Source organism: Rhineura floridana, chromosome 5 (genome assembly GCF_030035675.1).
Source record: "Rhineura floridana isolate rRhiFlo1 chromosome 5, rRhiFlo1.hap2, whole genome shotgun sequence".
NCBI lineage: Eukaryota > Metazoa > Chordata > Lepidosauria > Squamata > Rhineuridae > Rhineura > Rhineura floridana.
Window position 1 is genome coordinate 95,378,819 of NC_084484.1, and position 22,411 is coordinate 95,401,229.

At 42.6% G+C, this 22,411-nt stretch overlaps 1 protein-coding gene across 2 annotated transcripts in view; it reads right to left on the reverse strand.

The window, feature by feature from the left end:
* Positions 1–21,059, reverse strand: part of PDE9A (phosphodiesterase 9A) — a 115,306-nt gene extending 94,247 nt beyond the window's left edge. The window contains exons 1-2 of one of the 2 annotated variants that reach the window (XM_061627561.1): positions 20,513–21,059; positions 2,492–2,562 (exon numbers count right to left, since the gene is read on the reverse strand). In XM_061627561.1, the coding sequence (XP_061483545.1) occupies positions 2,492–2,562; positions 20,513–20,581 (140 nt within the window). In that variant the 5' untranslated portion in view covers positions 20,582–21,059. The remainder of the gene's footprint in view (positions 1–2,491; positions 2,563–20,512) is intronic. The other variant, XM_061627562.1, reaches the window with a different exon arrangement.
* Between the last annotated feature and the right edge of the window lie 1,352 nt (positions 21,060–22,411).

The following is a 22,411-nucleotide window of genomic DNA, read 5'->3' on the forward strand; positions in this document are numbered from 1 at the left end:
CCTAGGCCAGGGGTAAAATCTTTTCTGGGTCAAATAATGTTCATAGTTGTCAAGTAGGTTAAGCTTGGCACTTCTGAGTTGACAAATTAAGCAATAAAGGTTTGAATCCATGTCTGTGAGAAAACTGAATTGCTTTCAGCAGTTTGCGGCTGGCTCAGAAGGTTAAATAAAACCTCTAGGGCAACATAGGCTACAATAGCGCAGGATGGTGATGTTAATTAATGGAAGGTAACAGCAGGCACAAAAAGCATCAACAGCAAAGTACATTTGACTTGATTGTATTGTAGACTTGCTGAGCTGTATAGGTGACACTTTATGAAGAGTTAATGAGATGATTGCTTGTTACAAATGTGAACAGCACATGTCGTAAGATTACTATAAGGACATTAGGAAAGCACCAACAATCCACTCATCTTCTTGATTTGGTAACAATATTATTAGTCATTTATAAAACTGTAAGTTACCTATTAACATTTTACATAATGTTTAAAAATAAATCTTTTAGATCAAGCATGACTCATTTACAACTGGATAAGCCAACCCTCAAAATATTCCATCAGTGCTAGTTCTGTTGAAGTGACTATGGCTTCTGTCACTATACTACAGGGATGGGAGCCATACAACCAACATTAATGCCCAAAGAACAAGATGGTTCCCATAAATGATACCTAGTGTTATTGGTGTTTTCCATACTGCCCAATCTCATCTGATCTTGGAAGCTAAGCAGGGTCAGGCCTGGTTAGTACTTGGATGGGAGACCACCTGGGAATACCGGGTGCCGTAGGCTTAGAGGAAGGCAATGGTAAACCACCTCTGAATACCTCTTACCATGAAAACCCTACGAATATATCCAAAAGATTCATAGGGTCGCCATAAGTCGTGGCCAACTTGAAGGCATATAACAACAATCACATGTGAATGAAGTCAATGGCAGAATCCTACTGATGTTAATAGAGCTAGATTGCACCCCTGCACACATTGTTGAGAGGATTTAGAGATGTTTGGGAGCCAACAGAAATAAGAGACTTATGTGGTGGTGATAAACTTGCTGCATCCCTGATATCCATAGTGGGACACAAAGGTCCTGGCTCAGTTCTCATTTCAGAAGATGAAGATAACAGTACTGTTGTGACAGAAGAGTAAATGGAGGAATGACTGACAGTAGGGAGTGGATGTGCATGGAGTTAAGGTGAGTGACTGGTAGAGATCTTCAGTCTACAGACAGCTGAAAGGATAGACAAACAGAAGAAGGGACTGATATGAAACAGATAATGAAAGCATACCTAAAAGGGTTAGCACAGCTGCTAAGGAGAACATTTAGTTATGTCAGGATAGGATATTAGAATCATGAGTACTTTGTATAAAATGACTAATTGTTCTGGATATTATGTTTCTTCAGTAAATATAACTGTCTGTGGTTTAGTCTGGATGTATTCCAAGGTAAATGTATCTCACCCTATTTGTACTCAAGTAAGAATATAAAGGGAGTGTCCTACTGCTCTCTCTAGGTCAGTAGGCGGTGGCAGCAGGTATCTTTAGGGAAGTCTGCACTCAGTGGAGTAGCTGAGGGACTGACTCACCACCTGGGGACAGAACCTTGTTGGCAGTAGCCGTTAGTGAGGCTGCACTGCTCTCCCAGCTTCCCAACACCTCACGTTGCTGCCAGTTACTGGGGGGGGGCAGGGAGTGGGAAGCTCAGCATGGTGCAGTCACCCCCTTGGGAGCATCAGATTGCCTCCACCGCTGCACTGCACAGTAACCACCAGCAACGCACAGTGTTGGGAAGTCAGGAGAGCAATGCAATGCCACCCATGCAGCCCCACTGACTGTTACCGCTTGCAGGGGAACCTGGGAACATCACAGTTGCAAACAAGCTTTGAAAAAACATGCATCATGACATTACTACACTACATATATTTATAAAGTATATAAACATAAACAAAGTGCTGGTTGTTACCTTAAAAGCTGTAATTTGACAGGGATGCGTGCACATAGCACGCATGCGTGCCATCAACCAAGATGGCGGCAGAGGCTTCAGCCACTTAGGGAAACCTCGGCCGCCATCTTGGTTAAGGGTAGCACTGCATGCGCAGCTGGAAAACACAGCTGAGAAAGGTAGGTTGATCAAGGGAATGGAGGGGGCTCCGACGCCCCCGCCCTGCGATCTGCGGCAGCGATAGTGCCGTGAATCGCTGAAGGGTAACAGAGGGGCCCCTGTAGCCCCAGGGGCCCTCAGCCAGGGTCCTACCGGGCCACCCTTTGGAGCCAGCCCTGGAGTGTTTGCAAATCAAATATACCCACATAATATTTTCCATGTTTCATCGTGAGATTTCTATTTTCTCTATAACATAGGGTTATATCCAAACAAGTCATACATAGAGTAGACCTTGAAGTATTCTATGATTTAGGTGGTCATCACCCCTAGCTTTCTGGAAACAATATCATCGGTAGCATACATAAAGAACACAACTGAATTGGAGAAGATACTTACCTTGGTAAGCCAGTTGCAATACAGAAGAGGTCCATAATATCTCTTGAATTACAGTATTTACTGAAGGCCACCTTCAAAAGGAAACAGAAGCAATGAAGGCAAATTAAAGAAAAACATCCTCCAATGGCAATTTTAATCTATAACCTGTAGATAGAACATTATCTTACATGACCTTTTTTAGTTATTTAAGTATATTTGATTTTTCAAAAGACTGAATATAATGTTTGCCATTCTTTACTTTTTAAAGCCCTTTAAGTTTTTTTTATTATATTTTATATTTGAGAACAAAAAATAAAAGAGGAATTTGAAAATCCAAGCCAAACAATAGAAATAACATTAACAGGAAAGCAAAGTTGATCAATATTCACTTGCTATATCTCAGCCCTACAAATCTAGGTAGCATATGCACACATTCAGAAACTGAACATGGTAAATTACTAGAGGTCACAGAGGCAATTTGTGCTATTTTTACACTGTGTTTTATCTCTGCAACAAATAAATCATACATACCAGTACAGAGTATGGCAAAGTCTTTATGAGATAGATTAGCAACACCAGAAACATCAGGGCACTATTCCAGCATCCCGTTCTCACAGTGGTCAACCAGATGCCTATGGGAAGCCAGCAAGCAGAACCTGAGTGAAACAGCCCCCCACCCCCTCCTGTGACTCCCAACTACTGGCATTCAGAGGCTTACTACCTCTGACAATGGAGAAAGTCATTTGGTACACCAATCGTTAAAGATTTGAAACAAAAAGGTTGGTGGTTGTATGTGTGTCCTTCAGTTGGCAACCTGCCAAGAAACAACAGCACCGATAAGGTTTCTATGAAAAAGGAAGTACCTGGAGCCTTGAAGGATTTCAAGTCATTGTGACATTATAATGCTCCCATACCAAACCGGTGCCTCAAAAGTCTGTGTGTGGGGACGGGGGAAGGGAAGTCACTGACAGGTTCAGGAGTGGACATTATAGCTACCGTCATTTATCTTTAATTATATAGGCCAACTGTAATCACTCTGACGAAGGCTAACTTGTGACTGGATGGAGGGAATAAAAGGCAGAGTCTTGTCAGCAGTGAGCAAGGGTGAGACTTTTGTCTTAGGACCAGTGGCAGATTGGGAAGGAAGGCAGATCTTTGTCCCCCACAGCTGCTGCCACCACCATTTCATTCACTGTTGCCCATTGATTTCACCAGTATGCCCCCCCTTGCTACTGCCATTTTACCCATCTCTCTTTTACTGGGTCTGTGATCATTATAATAAAATGTGTTGTGGTACCCACCTATCCATCAGCTTTTGCCGCTGGCTACCTTTCCTCCAACTAGGGAACTTTGGTTCTTCCAGTTTCTCACTTTTCCAGTCTTAAATTCAGTTCTCCACATTTCTGAAGCAATTTGTGATTCTTTATTTTTTTTAACCATCATGAAAATTCTTCAGCATTTTAGTGTGTGTTTCTCCTAAGAAACACATTTTTGTATGCGGTTTTGGTTAATGCACACATTTTTGTAAGCAAGTTCTCCTAATATGTATATTATTTTTGTATGTTTTTTTCATGAATTTATTTATTATTAATTTATTTCATTTATACCCCGCCTTTCTTTTCCTGAGAGAAACCCAAGGCAGCTTACATATTTTAAAGCACATTTTTCTCTAAAATATGCATTTTTGTAAACGTTATTTGGTTGGAGAACTACATTGTAAAATTCAGACAAGTACAAATTTACTTAATACCATCAAAGGATGACTGTGTTTCAATTCTCATAGTGTTTCAGAAAGTGTGTTTAGTGTTTAAATGCAAACTGATTCAAATGTCTCCTCCATCCCTCCTCCAGCTACTATTCCCTTTCCCCAGGCTGCCTGCAGTGTTACTGCCACCAGCCCACAAAAAAAAAGCTGTGTGTCTTCTGGATCTGATTTTGGAGCAGTCATTGGCTGGATTTGCCTCCAGGTACCGCGCAGCTGTGGCAAAAGAAAAACAATGCTGATGGACTACAACAGCAGCCACTGGAATCGGCCATGGATGTGCTTCAATCCAACTTGAAGTGTGGCCCAACTGGGTTGTAGCAGGAACCTCCATCACCATTGTTTGGTGTTGCTGCAATGCCTTCACCTAGGAGGGAGCAGAGCAAGGGGCAGCGCCCTGTCTACGCCTCCTCCCTTTCACATCATAGAGAAAGAGCACTCACAGAACTTGGTGCTACTGGCTTGTGGAGAACCCTTTAGGGACGGGGAGGAATTCATTCTGTTTGCATTTTAATGTGTCAGCCTACCTAATTCACTCTTCAGGGTCTCAGGCAGGGGCCTTTCCCAGCCCTGTCTAGAGATGTGAAAGCCTGGGGAAAAATCTGGGGAATATGGATTCCCCCCCTTTCCCCTCTGTTTATTCCCCCCCCCCATTTTTCCAAGGGGAAAAACAGGAGAAAATTTAAAAACAAACAGGAAAAACCTGTCTCTCCCCCTGTCTCATTTTCCATTTTTTTCCCTCTGGGCCTTCACATATCTAGCCCTACCTAGAGATGCCAGGGACTGAACCTGGGCCCTTTTGCATGGAAAGCAGGTGCACTACAGGACCTTTGCAATTACAAGACAAGCTTTAATTATTGAGCTCAACACTTTTAAACTATATTCCTCTTCTCTCCTCTTCTTTTCTCTACCTGGGGTCATTTATGTGGGTTTTTATTGCTATTATTATTGTGAGGCTTTTGAGGGGTATGGACACATATACACAATTAAACTGCTGTTGTGTATATGAGTGCCTGAGATAGGAGAGGATATTCAAAATTAATAAACTGGCAACTGATTTTGTGTGTCATGAAAGGACAGCAAACAGTTACTTCATTTATTTGTATTACATTTTTTACTCTCAGGGAAAAGGATTTTTTGCCTCAGGTATAACTGAGGCCAACCTTGGCACCTCCTATGCACCTATTTTTAGTACTTTGTCCTCTGTGTGTGTGTGTCCAGTACATTGCACACAATCAGTGCACAAGCAGCACACATTTTATTGATTGATTGATTGCATTTATATACTGCCTCATAGCCAAAGCTCTCTGGGCAGTTTACAACAATTGAAAACATTAAAAACAAGTATACAAATTTAAAACCATACCAAATTAAAACCCATAAAAACCGATAGGCAAGTTAAAAACTTGCTATTCAAATGCTGTTAAAAAATGCCTGGGAGAAGAGGAAAGTCTTGACCAGAGCTTGGAAGTAATTCATTGCAAGTAATGAATTACTTGTAATTCATTGCAAGTAATGAATTACTTGTAATTCATTACTTTTTTGAGGAACGAGTGGGTAATTCCTTTACATTTTTATTGTAATAGAACTAGGAGTACTTTTATTACTTTTGTGGAGTAATTGTAATGTTTCCAGCATTACTTTTGGGTGTTACTTGGGGGGGAAGTAGGGGAAGTCTTCTGTCCCTCTGATTTGTGGATGAAAATCATGTGCCCCAAATTGGGCTTCTGTGCAGCATCTCTCTTTCCTCATGCTCTGTGGGTGGGTAGGAGGCAATGAGGGAGGAGGTGGAGAGTGAGACAAGGGTGGAGTGGAGAAAACAATGGATGGTGGTGGAGAAGAATGGAGTGGAGGGAGAAAGGAGCTGGAGGGCAAGAACATGGATAAAGGAGGAGAAGAAGGCAGCAGCAGAATGGAGATAAAGAACTGTGGAGGTGAAAGATGACAACATGTGTGTGTGTGTGTGTGTTTGCACTTGGCACACAAAGTGACCCCTGCCCTCTCTGGCTACTGTGCTGCATTTGCAGTATTTTAACTTTTTTGCATCTCAGGTTGAAAATGTTTGCTTGGGCGAGTGTACCTTAGTTGGTAGCAGGGCAGGGTCCGGGAGGGGTTAAGTGAGAGAGATTATGCTCGCTGGCTGGTGTGTGTGTGTGTTGCACTTGGTTTGACGTGCAAAGAACTGAGTAGTGGCCTCTGCCTCCCTCCCCACCTCCCTTACCAGCGGAGAGACCACCACTGCTATCTTATGGATAAAAATAATTATTCTACTACCTCTGTATGTGTGTGTTTATTTTTAATGTTGTTTTAGGCTACTTAGATGTGCAGTAGCCAAGGCCAGCACCTTGTAGGCGTTTTTTAAAAAAAGTAACTGAAATGTAATTGTAGTAATTACTTTTGAGAAAAAGTTAAGTAACCAGTTACTTTCAGAGCAACTGTAAGTGTAACAGTAATTACTACTTTTTGGGCCATGTAATTGTAACTGTAATTTATTACCTTTTAAAAGTAATCTTCCAAGCTCTGGTCTTGACCTGGCACCAAAAAGATAAGTGTTGGTGCCAGGTGCACCTTGTTAAGGAGATCATTCCATGATTTGGGGGCCACCACTGAGAAGGTCCTCTCCCTTGTTGCCATCCTCCGAGCTTCCCTCGAAGTAGGCACCCAGAGGAGGAGCTTTGATGTTGAACGTAGTGTACAGGTGGGTTCATGTTGGGAGAGACGTTCCATATACAGTACAATATTACATACATTAGTGCAGTACTGTCTTTTTTAAAAAAATAGAAAAAGCAAATTTAAAGGTGGCTAGTGCGAGTGCACATGCGCATGCACGCAGACAAACACACACACACACACAAACCCTGCAACTACCTATCTGAAATATGTCAGAGTAAATCCCCTCTTGAGGGGATAATGTGTCTTCAAATTTCATGCACCTATATTTATTTATTTATTATTTTATTTATACCCCGCCCTTCCATCCAGCAGGAGCCCAGGACAGCAAACAGAACACTAAAAACACTTTAAAACATCATAAAAAGACCTTAAAATACATTAAAACAAAACAATGTTAAAAACATTTAAAAAAGCTTTAAAAACATATATTTTTAAAAAAGGTTAAAGTCATATTAAAAAACATATTAAAGGCAATTCTAACAGACGCAGACTGGGATCGGTCTCAACTTAAAAGGCTTGTTGGAAGAGGAAAGTCTTCAAAAGGCGCTGAAAAGATAGCAGAGATGGCGCCTGCCTAATATTTAAGGGGAGAGAATTCCACAGGGTAGGTGCCGCCACAATAAAGGTCCGTTTCCTATATTGTAGAGAACGAACCTCCTGATAAGATGGTATCTGCAGGAGGCCCTCACCTGCAGAGTGCAGTGATTGGCTGGGTATATAAGGGATAAGGCGGTCTTTCAGGTAACCTGGTCCCGAGCTGTATAGGGCTTTGTACACCAAAACAAGAACCTTGAACTTGGCCCAGTAGCAAATGGGCAGCCAGTGCAGTTCTTTCAGCAGCGGGGTGAAATGTTGGTGATATCTGGCCCCAGTGAGCAGTCTTGCCGCTGCATTTTGCACCAGCTGCAGCTTCTGGACCAACCTCAAGGGCAGCCCCACATAGAGCGCATTATCAGCCAAAGCTGGTAAAAGGCACTCCTAGCCACAGAGGTCACCTGGGCCTCTAGCAACAAAGATGGATCCAGAAGCACCCCCAGACTATGGACCTGCTCTTTCAGGGGGAGTACGACCCCATCCAAAGCAGGCAACTGACCAATTATCCGAACACAGGAACCACCAGCCCACAGTGCCTCTGTCTTGCTAGGATTCAGACTCAGTTTATTGGCCCTCATCCCGCCCACCACTGAGTCCAGGCAGTGGTCCAGGGCTTGCACGGCCTCTCCCAATTCAGATGTTACAGAGAAATAGAGCTGGGTATCGTCAGCATACTGCTGACACCTCACCCCAAATCTCCTGATGACTGCTCCCAAGGGCTTCATATAGATGTTAAACAGCATGGGGGACCAGATGGTACCCTGCGGTACCCCACAGCACAACTGCCAGGGGGCCAAAAGACAGTCAACCAATGCTATTCTCTGAGAGCGACCTTGGAGATAGGATCAGAACCACTGTAAAACAGTGCCTCCAATACCCATCTCACCGAGTTGGCCCAGAAGGATACCATGGTTAATGGTATGAAAAGCCGCTGAGAGATCAATTAAGAATAACAGGGTCGCACTCCCCCTGTCCTTCTCCCGATAAAGGTCATCCATCAGGGCAACCAAGGCCGATTCAGTCCCATAACCAGGCCTGAACCCAGACTGGGATGGGTCAAGATAATCTGTTTCATCCAAGAGTACTTGCAGTTGCTGTGCCACAACCCTCTCAATCACCTTCCCTAAAAAGGGGGTATTTGCAACCGGCTGGTAGTTGTCATAAACCAATGGGTCCAACGTGGGCTTTTTCAGGAGTGGTCGGATCACCGCCTCTTTCAAGGCGGCTGGAACCACTCCCTCCCACAATGATGCATTGACCACATTCTGGATCCACTCGGTCAAACCCTCTTGGCAAGCTTTAATAAGCCAAGAAGGGCAAGCGTCGAGAGGACACGTTGCTGGCCACATCATCGCAAGGACCTTGTCTACATCATCAGGCCGCATCAACTGAAACCGTTCCCAAGAAGTTGCAGCAGACTTTGCACTGGACACCTCATTGGGGACTACAGTAGATGTGGAGGGGGCATCTAGACTGCTACGGAGGTGCACAACTTTACCCTCAAAGTGCCTTGCAAACAATTCACAGTGGGCCTCCGAAGGGTCTAAAACTCCATTTCCTGGAGTTGATGTCAACAGATTCCTGACAATACGGAAAAGCTCCACTGGACAGCTACTTGAGGATGCGATGGAGGCAGAGAAGTGGGCCTTCTTCACCGCCCTCACCACCACACAGTAGGCACGGTTATGATGTTTTACTCATGCCCGATCAGCCTCACAGCACGTCTTTCGCCACTTGCATTCTAGCCGTCCAGCCTGTTTCATTGCCCATAGCTCACTGGTGTACCAAGGTGCAGACTGGGCTCCACAATGCTGGAGAGGGCGCTCGGGGGCAACTGTGTCAAGAGCCCGACGCCTCACTGTTCCACAGTGTGACAAGAGCTTCCACAGGGTCACCTGCTCTATCTACTGGGAACTCCCCCAGGGCATTCAGGAATCTAGTGGATTCCATTAGGCTCCGGGGGCAGACCATCTTAATCTGTCCACCACCCCCTCCAGGGAAGGATCGGAGCCATAAGTCTGAACTTCACCAGGAAGTGAACTGACCATGACAATGGGGTGACATCCACCACCCCCCATCTCCAGACCACCCCTTCCTCCATCTGGAGCAAAAACCAAGTCGAGGGTATGTGAAAAAGGGAGGCAATTGTAACCCCCCTCTGAATACCGCTTACCATGAAAACCTTATTCATAAGGTAGCCATAAGTCGGGATCGACTTGAAGGCAGTCCATTTCATTTTTTCATATATGAAAAAACAAAAAAGCAATAGCCATCTTGGTTCTCCAGCGCCAGTGAATCCGCCACCCCTTTTCCCGATGTAGCAGCTGATGGGACACAGGGCTGCAGGACCAAGCTGAAAGGGCTCAAGATGCAGCAGAAGTCCCCGTTCTCTTAGTTCTGCCCCCAACACACCCCTGGAACACCCCTTGGGGGGGGGCTTCCACTGGCTCCACTTGTGCTGGTCCCGGGGGGCAGCAGAGCTCCCCTGCTGTGCCCAGGGGGGACTTCTGCTGGCACAGCCTGGTGGCACTGACACCCTTCCTCCTCCACTGCAGCTCTGCCACATCCTGAAGCCCCTCGGCCTGGTAGATCTACCAGGTGGATTGTGCCTTTAGTCCAGTGCCACCTTACGATGAAAAATGGCACTACCTACACATTCCTTTTATGCCTATTTTAAAAAAAATCTAATGTAAAAATACCATTTTGGTCACTTGGGCTTCATTTTTGAATAATTTAATCAGGAGGGTTCATCTTTCTGAGACATAACTTTCTCAACAGAAGGTGAGTTTTAAAGAGCAACGACCCATTTTAGACAAAGGGGCTGTTCTGAAAATCACAGAAGTAGATTTTGATATTTCTATCTAGTTATACAGTCATAGAAATAAAACAGCATTTTAGTTTTCTTTAAATGCACCCAATTCAGATCTGCCTGCAATCTTAGCAGAAGAAAACATCACAGTAGATTGTGGTGTGGGGGATTGTCAGAGCAAATGATTAGGCAGTCCGAATGTTACCAATCTGTTAATGGCTGATGAATGCAATAATTAGGGATCTGATGTTATTGAGGCTGAATTTAGGATGAACTTCTGAAAGGTGCTGGGCCACTGAGCCTTTAAATCAATTATCATTGAACAAAATGAATGCAAGATAAATGGGATATGGTAATATAATTGGGAACAAATGAAAGTGAGACAGTTAACCTGGTTAATTAAGACCCAAACTGGGAGACATAATAAACTTAGCAGATGTCTCTCTTTTTCCAAGCAATCAGAGGGGAGAGCTAAGCAAAATCAAGGCACATAGTAAAGATATTACTTGGTTGACATACATAAGTTGTTGCTACATTGCAGTTTAATAAAAGTTTGTTTGTCTTCTCGAACCCTGGGGTTTTGCAAATGGACTAGGTAAGCAGCATGATTCATAAAGCATTTTGATAAGCATCTCAGGATATGAACTGCAGGATTATTTTTAAACACCTATAATAATCTGCTATAAAGGGACTATTCTATTTCAAAAAGGAAGCATCCACCTGGAAAACACTGGTGTGCCAGTTTCAGCACATATTTGACCCCAAAGAAAAATATAGTGTTGCAACTGCTTTTCAGAGGGAGCATCTACACTACAGACTTAATCTGCTTTAGTAACCATTTCCATTCTCCAGGAACTGTGAACCACAATTCTGTGAGGAGATCTAGGGATCTCTAAGGGAGAAATTATGGCACTTTTATTAAACTGCTGTTCCCAGGATCTGTGAAAGAAAGCCAAGCCAGTAAAAGTGGTGTATAAAATCAGCATAAGACCTGGCAGTCATACAGATTACATCAATTGGTTCCTTTACACTTGATTTCTGTATACTTGATGGCTGGCAGTTCATTGTGTGAACTGACTCCACTGAATACTACTGCATTTGAGGTGCTGTTCTGTCTGTGGTGACCCATTCACATGTTGCATTCATACCTGTGTGAACCAGGCTGAGATTTGCAGGGAAGATATGCTTGGAATGTGTTTACAGAACTTTGGGAAGCATAAAATGTCAAGGACAATCTGAGTTGAATAGATGATGTAATTTCCCTTCAGATGTTACACGCATGGGGTTGCATTCAACATAGTGCTAACGCAATTGATCCATCAGCACAAGGATTTCTTCTTGTGTGATGGAACAATCTCCCTCTCTCCTTCCCTTAACCCTCCAGAGAAGATTTGGGGGCAATGTGGGGCACATGTAGGGGGAGGACAGGTGGGAGAAATCCCGTTGTGCTAATACAAAGTCTAGTGCTAGCACAAACAACTCCTTGAATACTAAGGAGTATCAAATGGTGACTGGGGTCACACCATTGGCCCCGCCCACAGTGTCATGCAGCTGGGCTACCCTCCCCATGCCTGCACATTGAGTGTGGCTATGTGAAGTGGAGTCCCCATGCATGAGTAGTTGTTCATGTGCATAAGTGCTCCATACAGTCAGGACTCAATGGCACAGGTATCTTGGCCACACATCTGTGCTCAATGCAGTGGTGGTCCAGATGTGCAACACTGGGAGCAGGGCAACCGACATGATCCTGCTCCTTGTTTATTGCGTGGACCCCCTTTTTGCATTTAACTCATGAAGAGATGTAATAGGATGAAGGGAATCTCAGAAATCCACTCCACTGCTCCCTCATATTCCACATAGCTTCCCACTTAGAAACAGGAGACATGGGGCATCTTCACATTTTACACAGGCAAAGGAGAAAGAGGCATATGTTGTTGGGGTTTTTCCTTCTTTTTTTGCATTCTGGTTTAACATGTAAATGGGAGACTCTTGCATCTCACATTTGCATCTGGAGTCCATATATGTTCTTGAAGAAACAACCCTTTTGCATGTCCTTTCCCCACTGCATCTTTGCAATGTGCCAATTACTCATAAAATAAAATAGGTTTATTATAAAATACACTAATTGCTTCCTTAGGCTTGCAAATAGGCTAGAAATGGGGAGGTATCATGCTACACATCTCTATGGGGGATTTGAGAGCATTTTATCTGCTTGGAAAGGCAATAAACTCTTGACTGGTTAAGGTCACCCACATGCTGGGCCCAGGAAACATTGCCTTCAATGGAACTCGGCTAGATGTGCCTTAAGTTATGTCATTGCATAGCCTATGTAGTCCCTGATTGATTGAGATAACTCTGGACAGATCAGAAGGGAAAGAACTGCTCTGAACAAGCATCCTGAGGAAATAAGAGCTATGAACAGCACTGAAAAAAGTAAATGGGGAAAAGTTTTAACCCCCATGAACATACCACATTCGCCCAAAATGTTTACAAGCAGACATTTTTCTTAGCTCTAGTAACATAGGATTGCACTGCACAAAAAGTACAATAAACCATCACCCCACCACATGTTAATAAGGACAATATAATACACCTGACAAAAGTACCCTGAATAAAAAAGAGGAAAGGGAAAAACAAAATGGATCATCAATTTCAAATCATTATTTATTTATTTCAAAACTGGCCTCAGGCATTACTATTTTTGAACTACAATCTTGTCCTTTGTGTATCTCCCTTTTCCCTGTCTGGCTGCATTCAGTACTGAAAATAGCCTTTTGAACTAAGTAGCCATCATTAGCTTTGTTGTTATGCTTGTACACATCAATACCAAAAGCATCACATTGTAATTCAGACTTAATCACACTGAAATGATGTCTTTGAGGGCAATGCTGCTGACCTTTTAGGGACTAGTTAAATTTGTGGATCCTACCACAGACCCTTTGATCTCTCACTTTGGATAATCACTGCATGAATGCATGTCTGTATTTTAAATTTTACTCCTGGTATTTACATTCTCTTTTGAGTAGCTATATAGGGCAATTTAGCCCACTGTTCTTCAACCTTGGGTCCCCAGATGTTGTTGGACTACAACTCCCATCAACCCAGCCAGCTTAGCCAATGGCCAAGGATGATGGGAGTTGTAGTCCAAAAACATCTGGGGACCCAAGATTGAAGAATAGTGATAGCCACGTATTCCACTCCTTCCCCCAGTCTTGCCAACTTATTTGTAATTTACCTATTTTGCTCTGCTAATGGAAGAAGGCAGGCAATTGTTCTGCTTATTTGCTTATTTATGCTGACCTGCTTTAAAACAACTACTCATTCTGTAGGCTTCCCCAGCCAACACCCAACCCAAATTCTCCTATTGGTAGGGCAGAAGAAGATTCTCCTTCTTTCTCTTTGCCCCACACATTGGTAGGAGGCAGATGCCATTAGTCTGGTCAGGTCTCGAAGATGCATCACTGGAGATCCTCCAGAGACATCCTTCAAGAATCAGCCAATACACTCAGTTACGTTCTTATCTTCTAATCTCATCTTTCCTAAAAACTCAGTTCCTTAGATAATAACCCCAAATTTCCAATCCACTCATTTATTTCATTTTTTTAAAAAAAGAAGACTAGATTTGGGGCAAACAAGCAACCCCTTCTGATGGAAAAAGGTGACACATTAACTCCTACTCCTATTAGAAGGTCACATTCCCTTTGTAATGTAATATGTAATTTAATGACACAATTTTAATTGGTCAGTGAGTAACCCTCTAACTGGATCCTTGCATTCATACTGGTTTGACTCATTTGTAACTCTCACACATGCTTCAGTGCCTATGCTTATTGTAAGGCATTGAAGTGCTTTGACTTGGAGTGTGGAATGAAATCCTTTTATATGTATGGGGCGATGGTGTGAAGAGGATTTTGCCTCACTGTGGGGTCAAGTCAAATGATAGCTTAGAACTTATTTAATGAGCTCTTACCAGCAACCACATTCTTTGAAAGAGCAAGGTTCAAGTTTTTTTTAATTATATCTTTATGTACGGAGAAAAATAATCTCCTGCATTAACTCTAACTGAACCCTGACTAAATGAGAATCTGTCTCCTCTCCTTGATTTCCCAGATTCCAACCCTGCCCCCAAAGCATCATACAGATATAATTTCACCATGAATGAAATGGGCAACATCTGTACAGCAAGTCCTTGTATTAGAATTTCAGTATAGATAGATAGATAGATAGATAGATAGATAGATAGATAGATAGACAGACAGACAGACAGACAGACAGACAGACAGACAGACAGACAGACAGACAGGGATTATATATATAATATTGGGAGAGTGTGTGTGTGTGTGTGTGTGTGTGTGAAAGGTTTTTCAAACTGTATGACATTTTGTACATGACAGGAGGTATAGAATCAAGATTCTGGACTAAGTCTGCAACGAGTCTAGTGATAAGGTGCTGATAATCACAGAAAAAACACCATAGATACAAAGACTAAACATTAGCTGACATGTTGCTTTTTGGAAACCTTGTATATCTCAGTCAAAAGTAGCAAGACATTTATGTACATCACACCTCTATCCATTCTTCTAAATGGGAAGGGGGTCAAAATGTTTTGGTCCAGGTGCTTGGGGGCTGGAGAATGAATGAATGAATGAATGAATATTGCTATTGTTTATTGGATTTTTTACCTGCTCTTCACCATATGGGTGGGTTATAAAAATGCAATATTAAAATCAGTTAAAACACAATATAAAACACAATATAATTAGGGTGCATCCTAAAATATCTCAGGTGTCAAGGGCCAGAATAAATAAGTGCATCTTCAGCGTATGATCAAAGCTATACAATGAAGGTGTCATATGCACCTCTGTAAGGAGGAATTCCACAGCTTTGGGGTTTCCAGAGTGAATGCCTGTTCCTGACCCACTACCCCCTGAACTTACCCAACAATGACAACATTTTAGGCTCAGACTAGAGAAGACAACATGGAACTGGAGTTGTCTTGAGTTCCTCTTCTGACCACATTAATGAGGCCAGAAATGTTGAGCTTGACTATCTTATATGAGCTCAGAATGCAGGATGATCTGAGAGCAAATGTCAAGTTGATAGAAAATGACACTTTTGCCCTCACGTAGACCTGGCTATGGGTTGCAGTGGCCAGACAAAATCAAGTTGACGATCTCCAATATTTTTTTTTGGTACTTAGGGGACAATATCAGAGTGGCCCCATAGGAAATCTGATGGGATGCTTAAAATGTATTGATAATAGCAGCTAGGGCCAAATCAGGTGACCACTAGGCCAATAACTGGGCACTTCAGTTGCTATGTAGATCCAAATCTGCTTGAGGCAAATGGGCCATCTCAATTCTTTCCCCTGAGCAGCAACTGCAATTTTGTATCCTCTCAACCTGCTTTAGAAGATTTCAATGAGCACACAAAATAGTGGAAGGCATCATGCTTCTGAATACCAGTTGCTGGAAATGTAGGAGGGGAGAATGTTCTTTGCTCTCAGGTCCTGCTTGCGGGCTTCCCATGGGCATCTGGTTGGTCACTGTGGTGAACAGGATGCTGGACTAGATAGGCCAGTGGCCTGATCCAGCAGGCTCTTCTTATATTCTTATGTTCTGCTCCTGCCTCTGACAGAACTGGTCAGGTAATAATTCTGAGGTGGGGTGAAACCATCTCCAGTCCCCAGCAAAGACACAGATACCATCCTGGAAGATGTGGCATGGGAGGAACCATCCAGCTGCTGCAGCCCAGCTGAACAGGAAGGAAGCAGCACTTTCACTGTACAGTGGAGGCTGGTGGCTCTGATGTCAGTGGGGCAGTGAATCTGCTTCAGGCTTTAGTCCAAGCTGTCCAAGATGCTGAAAGTTCAGACTAAACCTGGAGTGGATTCAATGCTCCATTGACATTGGAGCCACCAGCCTCCAGCTGGATATAGACCCAAGGAGCCAGCAGGTCAGACCATACCAGTAGGCATCTGGAGTCCCCTGATTATTCACCTGACCAGCAGCCCAGGACCTCAGACTCCTCCTTGCCTGAAAAGCCACAGGGTCTCCAAGAAACCATAGGGCACTGAAAGAGTCTATGCTCCAGGCCAGAACACATCTTATTTAAGGACTTACTCCTTATGAAGGAGTGGTGGAGCTTGATTTTGACACCAAAGTCTGTGCCTATATATAAGGGCCCTGTTCACCTCTAGCACTTGCGGGAATGTGTTGTCTGCTTTGGAGCTGTCCATGGAACAACAAACCTTAGCTACTCTACTTAGTTGCCCTTCACCAGATTCCCTGTACAGCCATCTGCTTGCTGGTTTCTGCTGTCTGCTGCTTTCTGCCTGTCTTTACAGCACCAACCTACCCCCAGATAACTTCATTCTGCCTCTGCAGGCCTCAAACAGCCAAGACAAGTCACAGACAAATGATCAAGACAACCCATTACTCTTAGGGTCTTTCCAGACTGCTTCCCCCCTTCATCTTAGAAATATACATCACAAAATGCATTGTGGGGAATCCAGATGACAGATCCTATTTGTGGGAAATCTCCTTTCCCCTGCAGTCAAAACGGTCATGTTAAGTTGCTGGAAAAATGTAGTTTCCCTGCCATTACAGTTATTGCAATATTTAGTGTTTATACTTATTAATTAAAAGATTTCTCTCCTGTCTTTTGGCACAAAGAGGTTCACAAAAATCAGAAGAATAAAGGAAAACAATGTAACAATAAATAACAACAACAAGAAATCAGCAATCACTCATCACCATAAAACCATGGGGGTGGAGTAGCACAATGAGGCAAACATATATTTAATGATATGCTAACATATCAATGGAGAGCAGGCCAACTGGGCATCCCGGGGAAAGACGTTCAACAACCTGGGCAGCACAACTGACAAGGCCCTGTCCTGCATCCACACAAACTGAACCTTTGGTGGTGATGGACTAAGGAGGAGGGCCTCTGCAGATGACTGCAGTAGGTAGGCAGGATCATGTGGGGAAAGGTAGTCCTTTAAATGTCCTGGTACCACACCACTTATGGCTTTAAAGATCATTATCAGTATTTCTCAAGCTTGGAAACAGACTGGAAGCCAATGAAAATCAGAGTCACTTTCTGTAGATAGGACGCATCTAAAACTCTGTTGTTATTATTATTATTATTATTTATTTATTTATTTATTTATTTATTTATTTAATTTATATCCTGCCCTTCCTCCCAGCAGGAGCCCAGGGCGGCAAACAAGGCACTAAAAACACTTTAAAACATCATAAAAACAAATCTTAAAATACATTGACAAAACAGTTTTAAAAACATTTTAAAAACCTTTTTAAAAGGGTTAGGAACATTATTAAAAAACATATTAAGCAATTCTGACACAGACACAGACTGGGATAACTCTCAACTTAAAAGGCTTGTTGAAAAAGAAAAGTCTTCAAAAGGAGCCGAAAAGATAGCAGAGATGGTGCCTGCCTAATATTCAAAGGGAGGGAATTCCACAGGGTAGGTGCTGCCACACTAAAGGTCCGTTTCCTATATTGTGCAGAATGAACCTTCTGATAAGATGGTATCTGCAGGAGGCCCTCACCTGCAGAGCGCAGTGATCAACTGGGTATATAAGGGGTAAGACGGTCTTTCAGGTATCCTGGTCCTGAGCTGTATAGGGCTTTGTACGCCAAAACTAAAACCTTGAACTTGGCCCAGTAGCAAATGGGCAGCCAGTGCAATTCTTTCAGTAGCGGGGTGACATGTTGGCGATACCCTGATCCAGTGCTCTCACTGCTGCATTTTGCACCAGCTGCAGCTTCTGGACCAACCTCAAGGGCAGCCCCACATAGAGCACATTACAGTAATCCAGCCTGGAGATTACCAGTGCGTGGACAACAGTGGTCAGGCTACATGTTGTATTCTGCACCAGCTGAAGTCTCCAAACACATTTCAGAATATGGATCATCATGGTGGTGCTAGTATCATGTGCATCAAACTTCTGACATCATAACAACTTATTCTTACTAAATGCTTGAAAACTATGAATATTCACTACATCACTGCCAGGGTTGCCAACAGTCCCTCCTCCCCCTACCTTCACAATTTTAAAGGGCAAGGCATTCATTTTTTTTGCTTTTGTTATTTTTTTTCTATGATCCCCTGCTGCTCACAGGAATCTTTGCACACCTGATCTTCCACCCCCTTCCACCCCCCCAGTGGAAAGGCTTTCTCTTGAGAGCAAAGCTACCCCAAACTGGTTCCATCACATGGCAATAGAGGTATAACACCACTGATACTAGACAAGGCAGGATATGACAGACAAAACTGCATCTGGAAAGCCCCTTAGTGAGACACAGTTGTGGATTATATTAAGGCAGGACAGGAGAGAAGAAGTTTATCCTAAAATTTTAGCTATTATTTGTTTGTTTATTTATTGCATTTATATCCTGCCCTTCCTCTCTGAAGGAGCCCGGGGCAGCATACAAAAATACTAAAAGCACTCTAAAACATCTTAAAAACAAAAGACTTCAAAAGGTCTTAAAACAAAAAGTATTTTTTTTAAAAAAACAGCTTTAAGCACATTTTAAAAGCAATCCAACACAGACAGGGATATGGTCTCTACTTAAAAGGCTTGTTGAAAGAGGCTTGTTGCTTCAGTAGGCACCAAAAAGATAATAGAGATGGTGTCTGTCTAATATTTAAAAGGGAGGGAATTCCAAAGGGCAGATGTCACAACACTAAAGGTCTGTATCCTATGTTGTGTGGAATGGACCTGCTGATAACATGATATCTGTAGGAAGCCCTCACCTGCAGGGCGCAGTGATTGACTGCGTATATAAGGGATAAGATGACCTTTCAGGTAAAATTAGTCCTGAAGAGTAATTTAACATCCAGAGGAAAGAGATGAACGATCAATTTGCAGTTCCCTCTTTCTGTTTGGATTGATATTTTTAATTTTTTAAATGCTTTTACTGATTTTATTATAAATTTTGTAGGCTGTATACCACCTTGATATTCTTTTTATGAAAGTGCGGTTTATAAATAATTCAAAATGCTTTTGTTCAAGTTATTATTTATTATAAAGGCAGACCATGAGCTTGGGCAGAATATTTATTTATTAATTAAATTTGTTAGCCACTTTTCTTCACAAGAGTGAATCCAAAGTGATGTATAATAATAAAAAAATTAAAACCAGTATAAAAACTTGAAAACGGAAATGGACTGCCTTCAAGTCGATTCCGACTCATGGCGACCCTATGAATAGGGTTTTCATGGTAAGTGGTATTCAGAGGGGGTTTACCATTGCCTTCCTCTGAGGCTGAGAGGCAGTGACTGGCCCAAGGCAGTGAGCTTCATGGCTGTGTGGGGATTTGAACCTTGGTCTCCCAGGTTGTAGTCCAGCACCTTAACCACTATACCACATTGGCTCTCTATAAAAACATAAAACAAAATAAAAAGTTTAAAAACATGTAAGTATAACAGTGGTGGTATAAAAGATATCAAGAGTCCCCAAAGCCCTCCAAAATTAGGAGCCAAATGCCTGGGAATATCTGTAAATATTTGTAATTCTTCCCCATTTATGTTGCAGGTTCATCTCTTGTGTCAACATCTACACACTGCTGAGAGCACCTACAGTAAAACAATATTTGAAGTTATGACCGAAGTTTAATGCTGAGTGTGTATGAATATGTATACAACTCACCTTGAAAATATTAGTGGGCCTGAAAAACAGGCACCATTGGAAAGCATTCAATATAAATATACTTTTCTCTCCCCCAAACTACTTAAATCATCCTAATACCTGGATCTTTGAAAATCTGTAACGTTTGTATTTACATTGTGAACTGCTCACGCAAAAGCTGGCATTGAATCACCAAACTCCTCCTTAACCTTGCATTCGCATCTATAGTACAGCACACACATATTCTACAAGGTAAAAAGTAAGAATCCACACATGCCTTCCAAATCTTTGCTACCCTGAGGCCAGGTGCCTGCTCTCAGAGTTCGCTTGCCATTTACCATAATCATTTACAAAATAGGAAGATTGTGCAGGAACGAAATCATTCATATTGCAAGACTGCTTCACAAAAGACAGATTTGTAGCTGAATGAGGATGCAATTGCAGCTCACAACACAGAAAAGAAAAAAGCTGCACAGTGGATCCAGTTTAATGCAAATATGATCAGATAAAGACACTAGCTATGAAGAAACAATGAGAGAAAAGTACCTTCTGAATCCTTCCATCAATATCCAGGTATACACACTTGGGGCGATATGTCGATGAACTGGATCCCATCTTTTTGAAGACTTGCTACAGTCAGACTTTTCCTGTAGTTTTGTTAGATTAACTCTGCAGCAGGAATAAGGTCCAGCCAACCTAAGCAGACCCTCCACTGCCAGATGCATTAGTGTCTTTGCTCTTCTGAAGCTACCACAGTCCCTCCTCTTAGCATGCATGCATTTCCTTGTGCCTCTCTGCCACCTCCTCTTTTTTTCTTTCTTTCTTCATTCCTGTGACTCCAACAGCCAGGGACGGGGAGAGAGCCAAGCCCCAGATCCTGTCTCCAAGTGTCCTCTTGATTCCCATAGCAACTCTCTTTGGCTTCGGAGCTGGAAGCCTCCGGGCAATCAATGTGTAATGCTGTACTGGCAAAGTAGGCTTTGATTAGCTCTTTTCGACACAGAAGACAAAACATCACTTCGGACTGGGGAAATTACCTACATTTCTCCCACACTTAGCAGTCATTTTCATTGCAAAATTTCAACAGCCATCCTTTTAGCAACCTGGGTCTACACATTTTTCAATATATGACAAGCTCCCACCTGCATTAGTTGTTCAAATGGCTTTTTTAAAAAAAGGACACAGTGCAGCAGGTGCTAGCATTACCCTTCCTCAAATTAAAGCTGTTCCTTTCATTCATGCTTCTGTTTAAATAGTAACATCCTAAGATCCCCCCACCCCCCGCAAAACAAGGACGAAAACAAGAGTAAGAAAAGGTTGCAGTACTAAAACATGCGTCCACAGTTTTTAGGAAAGGGCTTTCAGAAACACAGTTTCTCTACACTTGCTGCACTTCTGTGTCCTAAAAGCATTCTGCTTACTGGGGGTAGGGAGGAATGAATGATGCATTGATATCCAAGTATATTATCCTTAACATCTAGGTTGGATGGAATACTGCATCTACCCTTCTATTTCACATTAATTTCAAGTGCCAGTTGCTGAATGTCACAAATTATCTCAATTACAGTGTGTGGGGGCTATAAGATGTTCAGCCATAGGACAAACAGCAGACTAGTTTTCCTGGCTTCTAAAAAAACAAAACAATGCACCCCAATCAGGCCAGCTTGAAACAAGGACTTGGGAAATCAGTGCATTAATTGACTTTCAGATCCCAAAGTCTAGCTGAAATGATAGATTCCAATATAACAGCAGTCTTCCTCAGCCTGGTATCCTCCAGGCTACAACTCGCCTAAGTCCTAGCCAGCACAGCCATGATGGCTGGGACTGATGGGCATTGTCCGAGAACACTAGTTTGGGGAAAGCACTTCTACAGTTTTAAATTACAGCAGCAGGGAGCAGTTAACACTGACCGTTCAGAGTAGTTGCTACGCTGAGGGCCTGATCCTGTGAGTCATAAGGCTTATTTTCAGAATCACTGCTTACAAACAGTAAACAACCCTATAACATTCTTTACCCTTGGATTTGTGAGCGTGGACTAAATCTAGGAAATGACAACATCTGGGGAAAGATTTCTTGAGTAATGAGGGCTCTTTTCACTTTCCTTTCACCTTAAAGAATTATGTAAGCCATCACATAGCTAATCCTTTAGGGAGGCAAAAATTTAATGGAGTCCATGATTCATAACAATTTGTACAGTGATACAGCTGTTGGTTTTTATTTATATTTATCTGATTCTTTTCCAAGGGCTCAGAGTAGCACCATATTTAAAACAGACGACTGTATAGAAGACACAAATATAAAATTGTAGTATGTGGTTGCTCTTCTTGATGATCTTTACTGAGAAAGGGACAGGGGAAGTGCTACCATGTTGACTCTCCTCACCCTCTCAGTGAACCACAGTATCCTCCTGGAATGACTCTGTGGGTTGGGGGCACTGTGGTGCAG